Source organism: Cavia porcellus, unplaced genomic scaffold (assembly GCF_034190915.1).
Source record: "Cavia porcellus strain 051 isolate PalLab524CR breed Dunkin Hartley unplaced genomic scaffold, mCavPor4.1 scaffold_22, whole genome shotgun sequence".
Classification (NCBI taxonomy): domain Eukaryota; kingdom Metazoa; phylum Chordata; class Mammalia; order Rodentia; family Caviidae; genus Cavia; species Cavia porcellus.
The window spans coordinates 58,670,302-58,685,256 of record NW_026947505.1 but is presented as its reverse complement, the minus strand read 5'-3'; the positions used below and the strand labels follow the sequence as shown (position 1 = coordinate 58,685,256).

General features: G+C 32.3%; 1 protein-coding gene across 7 annotated transcripts in view; it reads left to right on the top strand.

Moving 5' to 3' along the window:
- Positions 1-14,955, top strand: part of Epha7 (EPH receptor A7) — a 157,397-nt gene that overhangs the window by 114,172 nt on the left and 28,270 nt on the right. For all 7 annotated transcript variants that reach the window (XM_063233254.1, XM_063233253.1, XM_063233252.1 and 4 more), the window contains exon 6: positions 12,451-12,575. In XM_063233254.1, the coding sequence (XP_063089324.1) occupies positions 12,451-12,575 (125 nt within the window). The remainder of the gene's footprint in view (positions 1-12,450; positions 12,576-14,955) is intronic.

Below are 14,955 nucleotides of genomic sequence, written 5' to 3'. Positions count from 1 at the left end.
TTTAGGTCTGCAGCATTCTGCATAACCTTTTCCTTCCCCGTGCCTGCATCATGGATAGGAAACATTTAGCAGCAGCAGCAGCAGTAACTGTCATACTGCTTACAACAATGAACAAACGGCCATAGAAGCAATCTCTATAACCACAAACTCCTGAGTAAAATAGCAACTACCTATCTGTGGAATGCTTATTTTTCATGAGAAGACAATGTGACATTACTGTTTTGTTTTGTTTATGTTTTTCTTTCTTGCAACCAAACAGACTAACTCAGAACAAAAGCAAAGGGGCCATTTAATAAATTCTTGACATTGATAGGGTCCTGTTAACTTGTTACTGTAACCTTGGGTTTATGCCTTAGCTCAGCAGCAGCATAGAAAATATGTAAAAATTCAATTGTGTTCTGATTAAACTTTATTTACCAAACTAAGTGGTTTTTGGCCAGATTAAGCCTGTGAGCTATCAATTTCTGCTTTATTTGCTAAAAGGTGAAGCAGAGACTATCTTTCTGTATTTATGTCCAGTTAGTCATGGAGATAATTATTTCTTGGTGTCTAGAGACTATTTAGGAATGGAGTGAAAGTTGCAATCTATTCCTAAGAAGCTGGGCAAGCTGTGGTGATCAACTTGATTTGCTTTGAGACCTGCTGGACCTTGTGAGAGGGCCTTCAGGACCTATGTCTGGTGCCCCACCCCTTCTGGTCAGCACTGTCCCCATTCTGTGGACCACAGGCCATGAGCTAAGCATCTGTACTCTGCCATGCCCTTCCTGCAGGCTGGTTCTGCCTTAGAGCCAGCTGACCATGGAGTGAATCCTCACAGTGAGCCAAATTAAACCTCTTTTGCAAGTGTAAGTTTTGAGTGTTGTGTTCTCACACTGTCACACACAGGAGGGAACAGATGCAAGCAAATTTGATCAGTTTTTGTCTTTGGCCAAGAGACACCAAAATGAGAGGGAGGGTTCAAGGAAATCAACCCTTGAACTGAAACACCTGCATTCAATAGTGGTAACAGACACAGTGTATTGGTTTTTCTATTTCACATACTTAGTAATTAAAACAAAACAGTTTTCAGTACATTTTCTATGCAAAATAAATTATTTTCACCACACTGAGTCAAACAGATGTTTGTGAATATTTCTCCACAGATAGATGTTGTCTATGTATGATATTGTTTCTTTGATAAATGACATCTATATTGGAGCAACCAAATTCCAAGTTAATTTTTGGCATAAAACTTGTTCATAAATTGTGACTTTCTACATGTAAAATTTCTCAGCACACGAGAGTGATTTTTGCAAATTCATTGGATGCTTTATGGAGCTTGCATTAATTTTCTCTAAGCATTAAGATTATATATTTATATATATATATATATATATATATATATGTATATATATAAGATAAACTAATGTCACATTTATATAGCACAGGTGTGGGAAGTATAATGCAGTTTTCATTTATGCCTTTGTTCTCAGTGGCTTATAAATTGTTCCTAGCTTTAAAAAACGAACTGCAAAGCTGTGTGAAATACATTTAGCCAAGTATGTGAAACTAAGTGTTTAATAGCTGATGGTGCCCACCTGTAACCCCAGCACTCAGGAGACAGAGACAGAAGGGTCACCTCAAATTTGAGACTAGCTGGGCTATAGAGTAAGGTCAAGAGTCTGTCTCAAAATCTTAAAAAAAAACAAATTTACAAATAAACAGAAATTAACATTTATTTTGTAGCATACTCTTGCTATAAAGTAAAAGATCTTGACTAGTATTGAGAATTTATTACTATGAAATGTGTACAAATTAAGTTTATGAGAACCTAAATATCGAAATGCTAACATTTTAATTGTGTATCTTAGTTGAAGAATATTAATTAGTGGATCTTTTTTGGCTTTCCATCTGTTTCTTTTCCTCCTCTTCCTGTTTTTATTTCCTTCTTCATTTTCTCTCCTTTTCCACATTCCTGTTGAAATATTTGAATTATCTAGTTATTGTAACGCTATTTAATCAAATTAATCAAATTCTGAGACATATCACATGACTTTGAAATAAAATAAAATGAACAAAACAACTAGTAGAGAACAATTTCTGAAAAAATAGATGTTTTAGACCCAGAAAAAATATGGTCAAATGCAAATCCATATCAGAATAGAGGAAACTTAAGATACAAATAAGATGAAGTCAACAATAAAGTAGGAAAAGCATGAGATTTATGATAGATAAAATGTAATGGAATTTTTGTGTTGGTCTTCAATCACTATCAAGAACTTCAGAATGAAAATTATAAATAGTGTAGCATGGAGCTATCATATAGTTTGGTAGATATTTAAATGTTATAGCAAATTAAGCAATACTATGTCACTCAATAAATGGATGCATTCCTATATTTCATGTAATAGAGTCACTTTCAAAAAATTCAAATTTATTAAGTGATTTGTAGGTGCATATTATATATCTTAAATATATCTATCTATACATAATTACCTGTATGCAATAACTATGTAAATTATATTCATTACTAAGTCAATTTTTCTTCCATCATTCATTTTTTTAAAATTTGGTTATGTTCTACAGCATTGCTTTTATGTTAATGAATAACGCTATGTAATGGATAAATATTTGATCAGTTATAAATTGCAGTATAGGCATAAACATATGATTTGCATTTATTAATGTAAATTTTATTCCAATAAAAAAATACGATTTTTTCAAAATTATGTGATTATCAGACTATTTTAAGACAAATCTCTTTCATTGGTATTCTTCCCATTCTTGTTATTAATAAACAACCTATTGGTTGTGTAAACACTAGTTTTTTGTTACTGAAAAATAAACCAAATCCGTGAATTTCTGCAATATTATTGTGTACAGGACAATAACAAAAATCATTCAGGCTTATGATATATAATAAATATGGACTAATTTCATCTAAATGAAAATTACAATAATTTGCATGCCAAAAGAAAATACAGCTACATTGTGTTGAATATGCAATAGTGTATGTATGACATATAAACTTATGTTATATAGAGCTTAAACAGCTATAAAATTATAAATAAATTTATATATAAGCATTTAGGCTGAATTACCATCTCATATATTGTTGACTAAAATTACAAAGGTTTTGTGATTTGAATATTATATAATTCTTTCTTCATAAATAAAAACATGCTCTAAAGTTAATATGCACAGCTGAAAATACTATCCACATGACCTAGAAAGGCAGTCATTAACATGAGTGTGTCTACATATATCTTATTCTATTCAAGGGTTCATTTTTGTTATGGAAAAATAGCATGGCTATGGACCATAGTTGCTCCTAATTCCTGATAAATGATTTCTATAAATATTCGGACATTGAAGCAAGACCACAGTTACATAGTTGACCTTATAACGAAGGTAATTTTTGACAGTGGGTTCATGGGAGAATTAGACAGCGAGCCAGATTACCCAACAGACCAAATGTGAGTGTTTTTAAAAAATTACTCAAAATTTTTGTTTCCTTAACAGTGAAAAAAGAAATTGCTTCATTTATATTTTCATCACCACTGCATGTATTTTATAGCATTTCGCAAAAGGTGTGTCATATTGGTGCTTTTCTCATATAGTAGTTTTATTTCCATTTTCACAATTGCATGTCCCTTCTGAAATAGTTAACATTGATGTTTTACTTTTCTATCAAGCTGATAGATACAGAATAGACTCGGTTATATAACATGATCATTTACTAACATGACTATTGAAGAAAACTGTCAATCTCAAAAGTAAATATCTAGCATTATCAGCATGTGTTATGAAAGGTGTTGGATAGATTCCCCCACCCTGCAAATTACAATTTATTTTCCTGCCAAGTTTCAATGTAATTGTTCTCAAATTTAGCAACTTTATGTGAGGCATTTGAAAAACACTGATTCCTGAATCATCGTATGAGACTGTTCTGGAAAGTATTGCAGTTTTCTGGAATGGGTTGCAGAAATTATAATTTTAACACAAGCAAAATAAATATGAGTTAATAATACATTTGGGAAGAATTATCATGTGTCAGGAATGGGTTTAAATATTTAACAAGTACTTATGTATTTACTTTCGATAAATAGCTGATTTACGCAGTGTGTAATATGGTTATCTCTATTTTAAAGCTAAAGATACTGGACAAAGCAAGTTTTGATTTCTTGCTCAATGTTACAACAGAAGTAAGGAGGTGCATATATCTGGGAAGCTAGCTCTTGGACACATACTCCTATATTCTTCCTATATTTTAAAAATGTCAGAATAGCTGGGGAGACAGGTATAAGATAATATAATGCCACATTGTGTAGCATTCCCCTTCACCAAAAGAAGGAGGAATTTGTATCCCCTGTAGTAGAGGAAGCAGTATTCAAGGAGCTGTTTCTTATAGTTGGTTGGAAGGCACTCGAGAAAAAATCATTGAGCCAACCTTGATCTTAGTCCATTATTACCTAACAGATACAAAGTTTTCTCTTTGAGTTTATAGATATGATGGCAACATTTCTAATGTATGATTTAAAGCCATGATTGTACTAGTCACTGATTTACGATTCTTGTTTACGACAGAGAAGTTGTGTGCTTTGTTCTTTAATATCGCCCAAGAAGTTGCTGGCACTTGGTTTATATTTTATCTGTGCTACCATACTTACTTTTGCATTCAGATTGTTTGTGTACATTTATATTCTAGCTAGTTTTAGGAATTAAAATGTCCCAACAGTGAGTTCAATCCCGATACCAGAAAAAAAAGTCCCAGCAGGTAGGAACTGAGACCTTCTCTCTTTTACAGTGCGTGTAGTTCTGTAGTCAGTCTTGAAAATGTTGTATGAGTTATAAATGAATGGAACTCACATCAGAAATCAATAAAAATATTATTGTGCTCTTACCTTCTGGGCATTCCAATGCAACTGTGAAATGTACTCAAGAATAACAATGGAGTACTCTTAAAAGACACTTGTGCTTAAAATGCTCATGTATGACATACAAATGTTTGCATTGAAAAGCAAATCATGAAAGTTGCAAAGAAAAACAAAAACTTCTTTCATCAAGAAATCTTGCTGAGAACAAAATCAGCTGAGCAACACGCAAAAAACTGCTTACTGACATAATTGATGTACATCTGACACAGATTCTCATCTTCCCACAAACCAGCGGCTTGCAGCTGCACTTTGAGTAAGCTGGTCTGCACTTTGGGTGGCACTGCTGTCTCCATCCTAGTAAAATACTGCATCGCAAAAATAGTCTCTGTGAAATAATACGCACTGCCTTGAATCCTCATTCTTTTTATAAGTGTCTTACTCTAGCTCTAACAATGGGCAAATCTGGTCTCCTCTGATTTCATAACCTCATCCACCTTGTAGCACCACAGGCACTGCACTACTCTAATAATTTATCCTCTGAAGAAATTTACATGAGGCCACGATGTTGTCAGCAGATTTACTGCACCATGATTTTTAAAACTATGATGAAAGAGAAGGAAAGGGCCATTCTTGTTTACAAGCATGCTTGTAAGCATTCGGTCAGATAAATATGGCACATTCCTATGGGGACTACAACACAGCTGATAAGAAGGAAATGCAGATTTGTATTATTAAATTATGCAATTTATAATATATAGCATAAATGAAAAATTGAGCTTTTTAATTATGGTGTAAAAACAAGACCACAGGTATTAAAACTGCATTCATTTGTATGTAACTAGATTGCAAAAATATCATAAAACACAGAGTGCTTGCTTTAGGAAAACATATCTTTATCACTTAGGGACTAGCTTGGTAGAGTCCTCATTTTTCATCATTTCACACTTTTTAGAGTTGGATCATATGTGGCGTTCATACTTTTAGGCAAAGAGATATTTTTAAAAATCTCTGCTAAGTTCAACCTGCACTAGTATCAGTAGGTTCTAGAACTACTGCCTATTCAGCAGATCCCTAAATAGTCTCTTGGTTATATCCCCAGGTCCTTACATTCCGAAACATCATGGCCTTTTGGTAAACACTATTTGAATGAATGATGGTCAGCTATCCACTTCTTCATGTTTATTCTCAAGAAATTGTAGTGTAGTTGGAAACAGGCTAGGAATTAGGGCTTAAAATACGCATTGAATTCAAAATTTGCCCCATTCTAAAACGGTGCTCCCTAATTTGTACAAGGCTCAGTTTCTTTACTAGTAAAATTAGGAGAATGTGTGTGCAATGGGTTGTAATGTGGAAGAAATGAAGATCAGTATATGTGGAAATTTTATACATGCAAATTTTATGTGTATTTATATAATGATTCAAAGTATGTTAAGAATTTTGCAAACACTTAAGGATTTTTAAAAATTCACAGTGCCTAGTATGTAGTAAATACCAAATGAATGTTTCTTGGCTAAACCTCTAATAGTAGAAAGGTAGTATTAACTCTTGACTGAAAAAACATATAACCTGTCTGACTCACTATCAAGGTCTTATTTTATTTTTTCTGAATTTAAACAGTAGGTCATCATTTAGTTATTAAGTGAATAGGACTGGTGTCAGCAAGACATTTTGGGAATCTGCCTGATTTATATCTACTGGGTTTTAAGTTGTCATTGATTTGACATTTAAAGGAATTTTATCCAAATGAAGATGTATCGACTTACAGACTAATTGTTCACCACCAACATTAGCTTTCCCCACAACCCTTGCTTCTGACTCTTAAAGTATTTTACTTAAAGACTGTACTGGAAAGTGCTAATTAATTAAGTGTCCAAACAATTGGTAATTATCCAGTGATAGCAGAAAAATTACTGAAAAATTGTATTATCTGATCACTTTTACACTCATTACATCAAGAAAATTGACTATTCTTAGTGATGAAATAGTGGAACAATGACTTTTGTCATTCCTCTAATGTGTTTTGTTTCTCTCCTGAAAATACATAGACCCAACTCGCATATAAATACTTGACTAGGGTTCCTCTCTAGGGTGCTGTTACTTTTCTTCTGCATTAGTTTACCATTATACTCATTTTTTCATAGAAACTCCGATCTTTAGCTCCTATTCAACGTGTCATTTCACTTATTATTCTTTGAATTTTTTCAGGAACTCATTCTATTTTATATTTCAATTGTCATGTATTTTATGTATTGAATAAAACATTATCCTAATTAGTGTGTTAAGTAGGTCACAAAGTAAATATACTTTAATTTTGTAAACAATCATTTATCTCCCACTATCTTTTACCACTTCATAGAAAATGAAATTTTATGTATATTTTAGCCTTTCATGCTTCATTTCTAACCAAATAATACTATAGACATCTATTCCAAATGAATTCCTCGTAATCACTACAGATTCAAATGCTTTTAGTCTTGTACTTGGTTAAATTATTATATTATTTATAATATACTACTCATGCTTTTTTGTTTTCCAGAAATTAATTTAGTAAAATTTTTCTACATATCCTAGTAATGGAAGTGCTCTTACATAACACTTTACCAAACCATGAAGTTATAACCTAGTGTATTATTATTGAAATAAATTATAAGCCTTTTTTATTGTTAGTCCTCTATTTCAAAAATGAAACACTTGTAGGGAAAAGTAAGAAAACTAAAAGTCATATATTACAAAATATCAAGCATGTGATATAATACGTGTTTGTTGTTTCCAGACTAAATATGAATTCTATAATGATAATATATAGCAACATGTGTTCAGTAAAAGATTATTTTTGTTATTGATATTCTTATTTGATTCTCTTCTATAATATTCATTTTACCTTTTGTATTTATTAATTAAAAATGGACAAATATCAAAAGATTTAACTTGATATGTGGGCCAAAACAGGTTTCCTTGTGTGTGATGTAAGTGCTGTAACTGCCTTATATGATTATATTGTTAGAAATATACATATATTTTTTTCATTTCATTTTTTGTTGAAATTTAGTAAGAACATAAAAATGTAAGGAAATGATGAATAGTATAAATAAATCGCTTTTTAAAATTCCAACTCATGTTGTTCCTATAATCCCTGTACTTGGAAGGGTGAGGCAGGAGGATTGCTGTGCATTTGAGGTCAACCAGGGCTACATAAGCAAATTCAAGGTCAATTTGCACTACAAGTCAGATTCATAAGCTTCATTAAAGTTCTATGACACATAAAATTTGTTTCTTTTTCATGTGTCATATAACCTTTTCATATACAACATTGTAGTTTTTGTTTTACTAAGCAGTGTGTTTAATAAAACTTTTGTATAAATGATATTTCACCATAAAATTTTATGGATCATTTGATGGATTATTATAATAAGCAGTCACTAAATTTTTCTCATAAGATTAATAAAATTTAAGTTGTTCTGCTTTTATCCTGTACTACATAAATTGTGTGTATCTGCCTAAAAATTTACCCCCAAAACTTAGCAATTTAAAACAATATTCATCTGTTACCTCACAGTTCTGTGGGTCAGACGTCTAGGCACAGTAAGACAGCTGGATTTTGTGCTGACAGCCACGTGAGGCTGAAATTCAGTTGATTTGGGAAGTTTTATTTGTTTGTTTGTTTGTTTATCGTTTCTGGCAAAAATCTGCTTCAGAGATCATTCATGTTGTTTGCAAAATTGAGTTTCTCTGTAGTTATAAAACACACGTCTCTCTTTTCCTGTTGGTCAGCCAGGTCCAGTAGTTTATCCTAAAAGCTAGCTCCATATTTTCTAGTGTTTCCCTTGGGCTCAACCAGCTCAGTGGATTGAGTCTTTCTCATGATTAAAATCCCTTGATTTTTTGTACTGCATCCCTGAGTATATATTGAGAAATTCTTCTGCAGTTGAAAAGTTCCTGTGGTTAGATTGGACCTGCTTGGAAAAAAATCTCAGGGTCATTTTTTTTAGTTTAAGATCTATAACTTGGCTTATATCTGCAATTTCTCCTTTGCCGTGTAATTTTCACAGAGACCAGGTTATGAGTATCTCCTAGGTGCCATTCTGTCTCTTACAGTATGTTGAAAATTGTCTTTTTCACCAGTGCACATTAGAACGTTCCTTCCCTACAATTAAGCTTAACATTTCAGGAGGAAAAAATGGATCTTTTAGGAAGATATATTTATAAAATACTTTTATGTTGATTTTACTTGGAAATTCATTATCATCAAGGATCATATATGAGTACTTTGAAGCTCAAATGTATAAAATAATTATCTATATTAACCCACCTCTAACTGATCATTTTTCAATTCAAAACATAGTAACAAACCCATCCAGCCAAGAGAGTAACTTTACTGACTTTCATAAGAGTTTTGATTCCTGTTTCACTAACTTTGTCAACTTTGATATTACATTGTTGAAGTTTGCCACTCTGAACTTTTGAAATTATCGCTAAATTTCCTAAAATTATTATATTTTGTCACCATTTTTTCTGATTCAAATATGATTTAGTAAATGTGCATTATGGCATAGTTTATTTTATATCTTAGTTATTTGTTATGTTTTTAGGTCCTCAATAAGTCTTGAAGAAAAAGGTTTTTGAGAGAGAAAGTCTTGTTTTATAATCCAGGTTAGCCTTAACTTCACTGTGTAGTATAATCTGATCTTGAACTCAGGATGAGCCTCCTGCCTCAGACTCCCAAGTGCTAGAACTACAAGTGTGTGTCATCCTACCCAGCTTGAAGAAATTAAAGGTCAATGTTCTATTTCTCCATTTGAAATTAGCTGTTGTATATGAATTATTCCAGAAAGTTATATGAGAAATGAATCTATTCGTAGTTTGTGACAAACCCACTAAAAATTCATGTTAACAGTTCCTCTATAGGCAAAATAATTTTCCAATTCAGAATATTTATTTATCGTTGGTTACTATTTAGTAGCTTTGTATAAGTTCGAGTTGCAATTATTTATTTAAATGTAAAAGTGAGGAGATTATTAGAGAAATACTTAGGGTATGTTTAATAGATCAATTATGACATAACCATAGAAATCATTGTATTTATGTCAGTTCAGTTTTACTTTAACATGTAACTTTATCTACAAATAATGATCTTGTTAGAATCTGATGAGGTTGTACCTTTTCTCATTTGTAAACTGTATGTTTTGTTTTTCCCTATCCTCTGTCCTTCAGATACTAAACTGCAGGGAAAACATAACCAGCATTCATGCACCAAAATCTTGTACTTATAGAAGGGCCATGTACTAATAGTTCTATTTTTGACTGTCTAAAAATTTGTGACTTCATACAATAAATGTCAGCAAGGACTTAAATACACAAAAATATCAAGAGTATGACCACTTACCAGTAGGTCTTCTGTGCAAAACAGAAAGAATATGTTGCAGTGAAATATGTTGTTGTTGTTGAGTTACGAATTTCAAAATATTACATATTTCACATGTGGTTATAGGCACCATTATTTCCCTTCAAATCTCAGTTACCATAATTTCATGGGTAAAAGTTCTATTCCAGGATAAAATCATGAATTTTAGCATTCAACTTATTAAAAAAAAAGTGTTATTTTAAGCTGAGATCTTGTTTTGTGCATCAGAAACAAAATAAGGTAGATTTTTATCCCAACTTTCCTCCATAACTCAGAGAATGCAATATTTTCTGTCTCCTGCACTGTGTTTTGAGAGAACGACGTTCTTACAGTTTGACTTACACTGAAAAAATCACACTGAGCTGTATGTTTTTGAAAGAGACCTAGAAATTTACAGCTGTTGCCTCGCTCACCTATTTCTTGTTAACCTATTTTGAAAGTGCACAAATACATTGTAAATCCCGATCAGAGCCCAGTGGCTCTAATAGATAGTTCATTGTTTTGCTTTGCAATATTTTTATCTTTGCTGCTTACTTTTGAACTAATGAAAGTATAGATTTTTCTGAACCATTTTAAGAGGTTAAGTAAGGCATCAGAGATTATTTGTTAAGTAGAACCTCACCTCATGATTGGTTGGAGTTTATGTTGCCCAAGACTGTGGACCAAGGAACATTGTGATCATCACAGACTCTAAGTGAAGCATGTGCTGCGTGAAGTTCTTTTTCATTGCATATACTCAGGACTCTAAAATTGTGGCAAAGGGAGGATTACTTATTAGAAACTTGCCTTACTGAAAACATCACAGAATTGCAGTTAGTCTGTGAACACTGAATTGAGTACTTCAGCTGCACCCTCTTCAAGGGAAACTTGTCCCACTTAATCTGCCTAGTTCTGTATTAGTAACCTGAGAGAAAGTGGGAGTCATGAATCTTCCATGAATTGCCAAATAAGAAAGAAGGAAAAAATATTTTCCCTAGACACTGATGCAAGAAAATATTAGGAAGCCAGAAAGACAAAGAAGGAAGGAAGGAAGGAAGGAAGGAAGGAAGGAAGAAAGAAAGTAAAAAGAAAAAAAGAAATCAAGAAAGAAAGAAAGAAAGAAAGAGAAAGAAAGAAAGGAAGAAAGAAAAACAAGCCCCACCAAAATAAAGCCAAAGGGATAAACATCAGAAGCTTGCTTTAAATGGCTTTGGCCCTATATAATTGCCTTTCTGTCAGCGGGATTATTAACAATTTCAGACATCTGAAAATTAAATTAACAGCCTGAAAATATTTTACAGAATGAGATAGAGCATGATACATGAAACGTAATGACCCCACTGAAATTCAGCCAAGCCAACGCAGCTACTCATGTAGACAGAGAAGACAACTAGTTAATCATCACTGAGCAAATTAGACAGAGCAAATTAGTTTGCTACATTCCACAGCCTTAGCTACCAAAGAGGATATGCCACTAATTGGAATGAAGGAACTCCAAGCATATTATTATCTGTATAGAAAGAGAAAGGGAAATTGTAGCTGTGAATTGCTTCTACCACAACCTGAAACCTAGGATACATGGCTATAAATGACCTATGTGAGCATCTGTGTGTGTGTGTGTGTGTGTGTGTGTGTGTATTAATGCACATGTTTAAATCAGAGAAGCTTTCACTTTTTTTGCATCTTAATAAAAGTTAAAATTTTTCCAAGGTTGGTTGGTATTTTCTGAGAATGCATACATAAACACACAAATGAAACATAAAAATATTTTGTGAGGTACAGTCACTTTCATTGGAAATTAAAATGGTCTTTTATACATTTTTTTTTTCTTTTGGGGAGAATATTGCTATCACATGTGAAATACATACTTTGCCTTAGTTTATCATTGGAGATTAATCTAAAATCATATTTTCTAGCCTTAATTAGCATCCATTTGCCTAATTGTCATTCTCAGCCCCATCATTTCCATTTTGCACTAACTTGAACAATACTATCTTCTGCTGTTTGCACTTTAATTTAAATTCCTATTAAGGTTTATGAACAGTAATAAGGTCCTGTTTGAATATTCATTAACTTCTGAATTGTGAGCTATGAAAAGGTGCTTTCTTTTACCTTAATGAAACCGGCACAGCATGGGACTGATCAGTTGTGACATTTGATTTGAGGCATCCAGTGGATTTTCTCATTGTTTATTGACACATCTTGTCCAAACAGCTCCCTCGCAAGTGAGTGGAGTCATGAAGGAGCGGGTGCTGCAAAGGAGCGTGGAGCTTTCCTGGCAGGAACCGGAGCACCCCAATGGAGTCATCACCGAATACGAAATCAAGTACTACGAGAAAGTGAGTGCTAACCGCAGCTCAAGTGCACTGTGTCTTACGCAGTCCTTTAGGATGGTTCACTAAAGCAGGTCACAGCACCAGCCACCTGGAGCTACCTCAGAATTCACACTTAATTGTAACCATTTGTAGTAACCATCTTCCTGAATCTCTGCTTCATCGTTATGATCATGATTTCTGTGTATTGTTTATGTGTTGTAAAGATAAAAACTTTCAGTTTATGTTTTTTTATGCAGTTTTCAATAGCACAACAGGCATAAGATGTATCGCGGAAACTACACAGCCCAAGTGTTTCTTTGAGAATGTATGTTGGGGCCTTTAAAGTTTCATTTAATATATGTGGTTTCAGTAGTAATAATGACACTCTTAAATAATTTAAAATCAAAGAAAGTAAGAATAGTTTGTAAAACAATAGTATTCTCTAGACCTAAGAATCGAATATTACTTTACTCCTTTAAATTTTTCCTGAGAATGTTTTCATTATACAAGTATGTTATGTTAACATAGTATCACACCCCTCCCAACGAGGAACATATTACGGCTAAAATCAAAGTGTACATCCTGTAATTGCCTTACAAGGACTAAATCTTAGTTAAGAATGATATATCTAAGTACATATTATTTCTGTCTCCTTTGGAGATAGATAATTTTATACATAGAATTTACTCATAAATCACTACCTACCTCCCAGAATATCCTGGTGCATGGCTTAAAACATGGAAACTGTGACTATTATTGCAGTAATAAGAATTATTAGTGTTGACTTAACTGAGCTAGCTGCAGTGCCGTAGTGTACATAAGCATTTTGACTCTTCAGACAGTATTGCAAAATAGGGACCGAAAGCTTTGAAAAACTGGGTTACTTGGTTGAATAAATTGAAGTGTATACAACACATTGGTAAAAAGGACATTTTTTTCTTTGAAAATAAAACATTTTAAAATTAGGTTAGTTTTAACATTCACATTAACTTTAAAATATTTTTCATATTGCTTACATTATGTATTTAGGTCATTGTGGCCAAAGTTACATTTTATACAGCTCATTTTCATACCAAGAAATGTATGTCTTGTCCCATCAAATATGTTATAGGAGACCATTAGTGTTGATATTTTTTTTGTTTTCTTCTGTTTGTATATTTCCTGGATTATACCAGATTTCAAAGACAATAAAATATTCTTATTGTATGCCAGATTGAACTCATTGCCTTTGCATTGAGATACATCTCAGCCTCCCTCTATTTCTTTTAATTAATTTTTTTTTTTATTTTATTTTGAGATAGAATCTCGCTGAATCTCTAAGTTGCCCAAGCTGGTTTGGTCTTATAAGCCCCCTTGCTCAGCCCCCCAGGATGCCAGTGTTACAGGCAGGGGCAGGTGTCACCGTGCCTTGCCACAGTACGCAATGAAGCGTATTTTTAAAAATACAAGTTAAGTGACAAGAGTAAATTTTCTTAAATACAAATCTAAAAGACCGCAAATCTTAGCTTTGAAATATATTCAAATAATTAATTTCTGTTTTCCATAATAGAAACAATGTCTGCATTTAGTAGATTTTGCAGGTTAGGAAATATTAAAAGATAATACTTATATTGTAATATATTGAAATATATGCAAGCATGTCATGAGCAACTTATTATGTTATATTAATTATATCCAGTTGTTTTGAGGTAAATATAGTATAATACTTTGTATCAATCATTATAATGAAGGTGATCACAAGTTCTATGGAATTAAATGTATGTATATTTTTACTTACAATTTTACAAATACTAAAGAGTAAATCAGACAATCTGATTGACATTTTCAGTTTTCAATGAATTTTTTCCAAATAAAGCTGAACATAGATATTTATATAGAATGAATAAAAAACTAAAATATATTTTAAAGTATAATTTCTAAAATTGTTTTCATAAATAGCATATAAGAGTCACAGTAGTGACAATCTAAATTTACCTACTTAAATACTTTTTAAAGCTTTTATATGCCCGAATGTTTATATATATTTTACTGGGCTTATATAAAAATGTATTCAAAAACATGATATTCAGGAGTTATAACATTTCAAGAAACTGCAGACCTCAGTTTTCAAATCTGAAAAGTGAAGAAATTAAATTTAAAATATTATCAAACTATAAATCACGTTTCACTTTCAGATTGGTATGTCATTAAAAATATTCCATTGAATGCTATTTTACAGAAGTGGTTTTATTCTGTGAGTAATAAAATTTTTATTGAAAATAAATGATGTGGCACTGTGGTGATGATTTTAACTGAGTTTCTTTATATATATATATATATATATATATATATATATATTTTTTTTTTTTTTTTTTTATTCTAGTGCATGACTTCTTTTTTCCTTTCTGAATGTCATTCGGGAAAG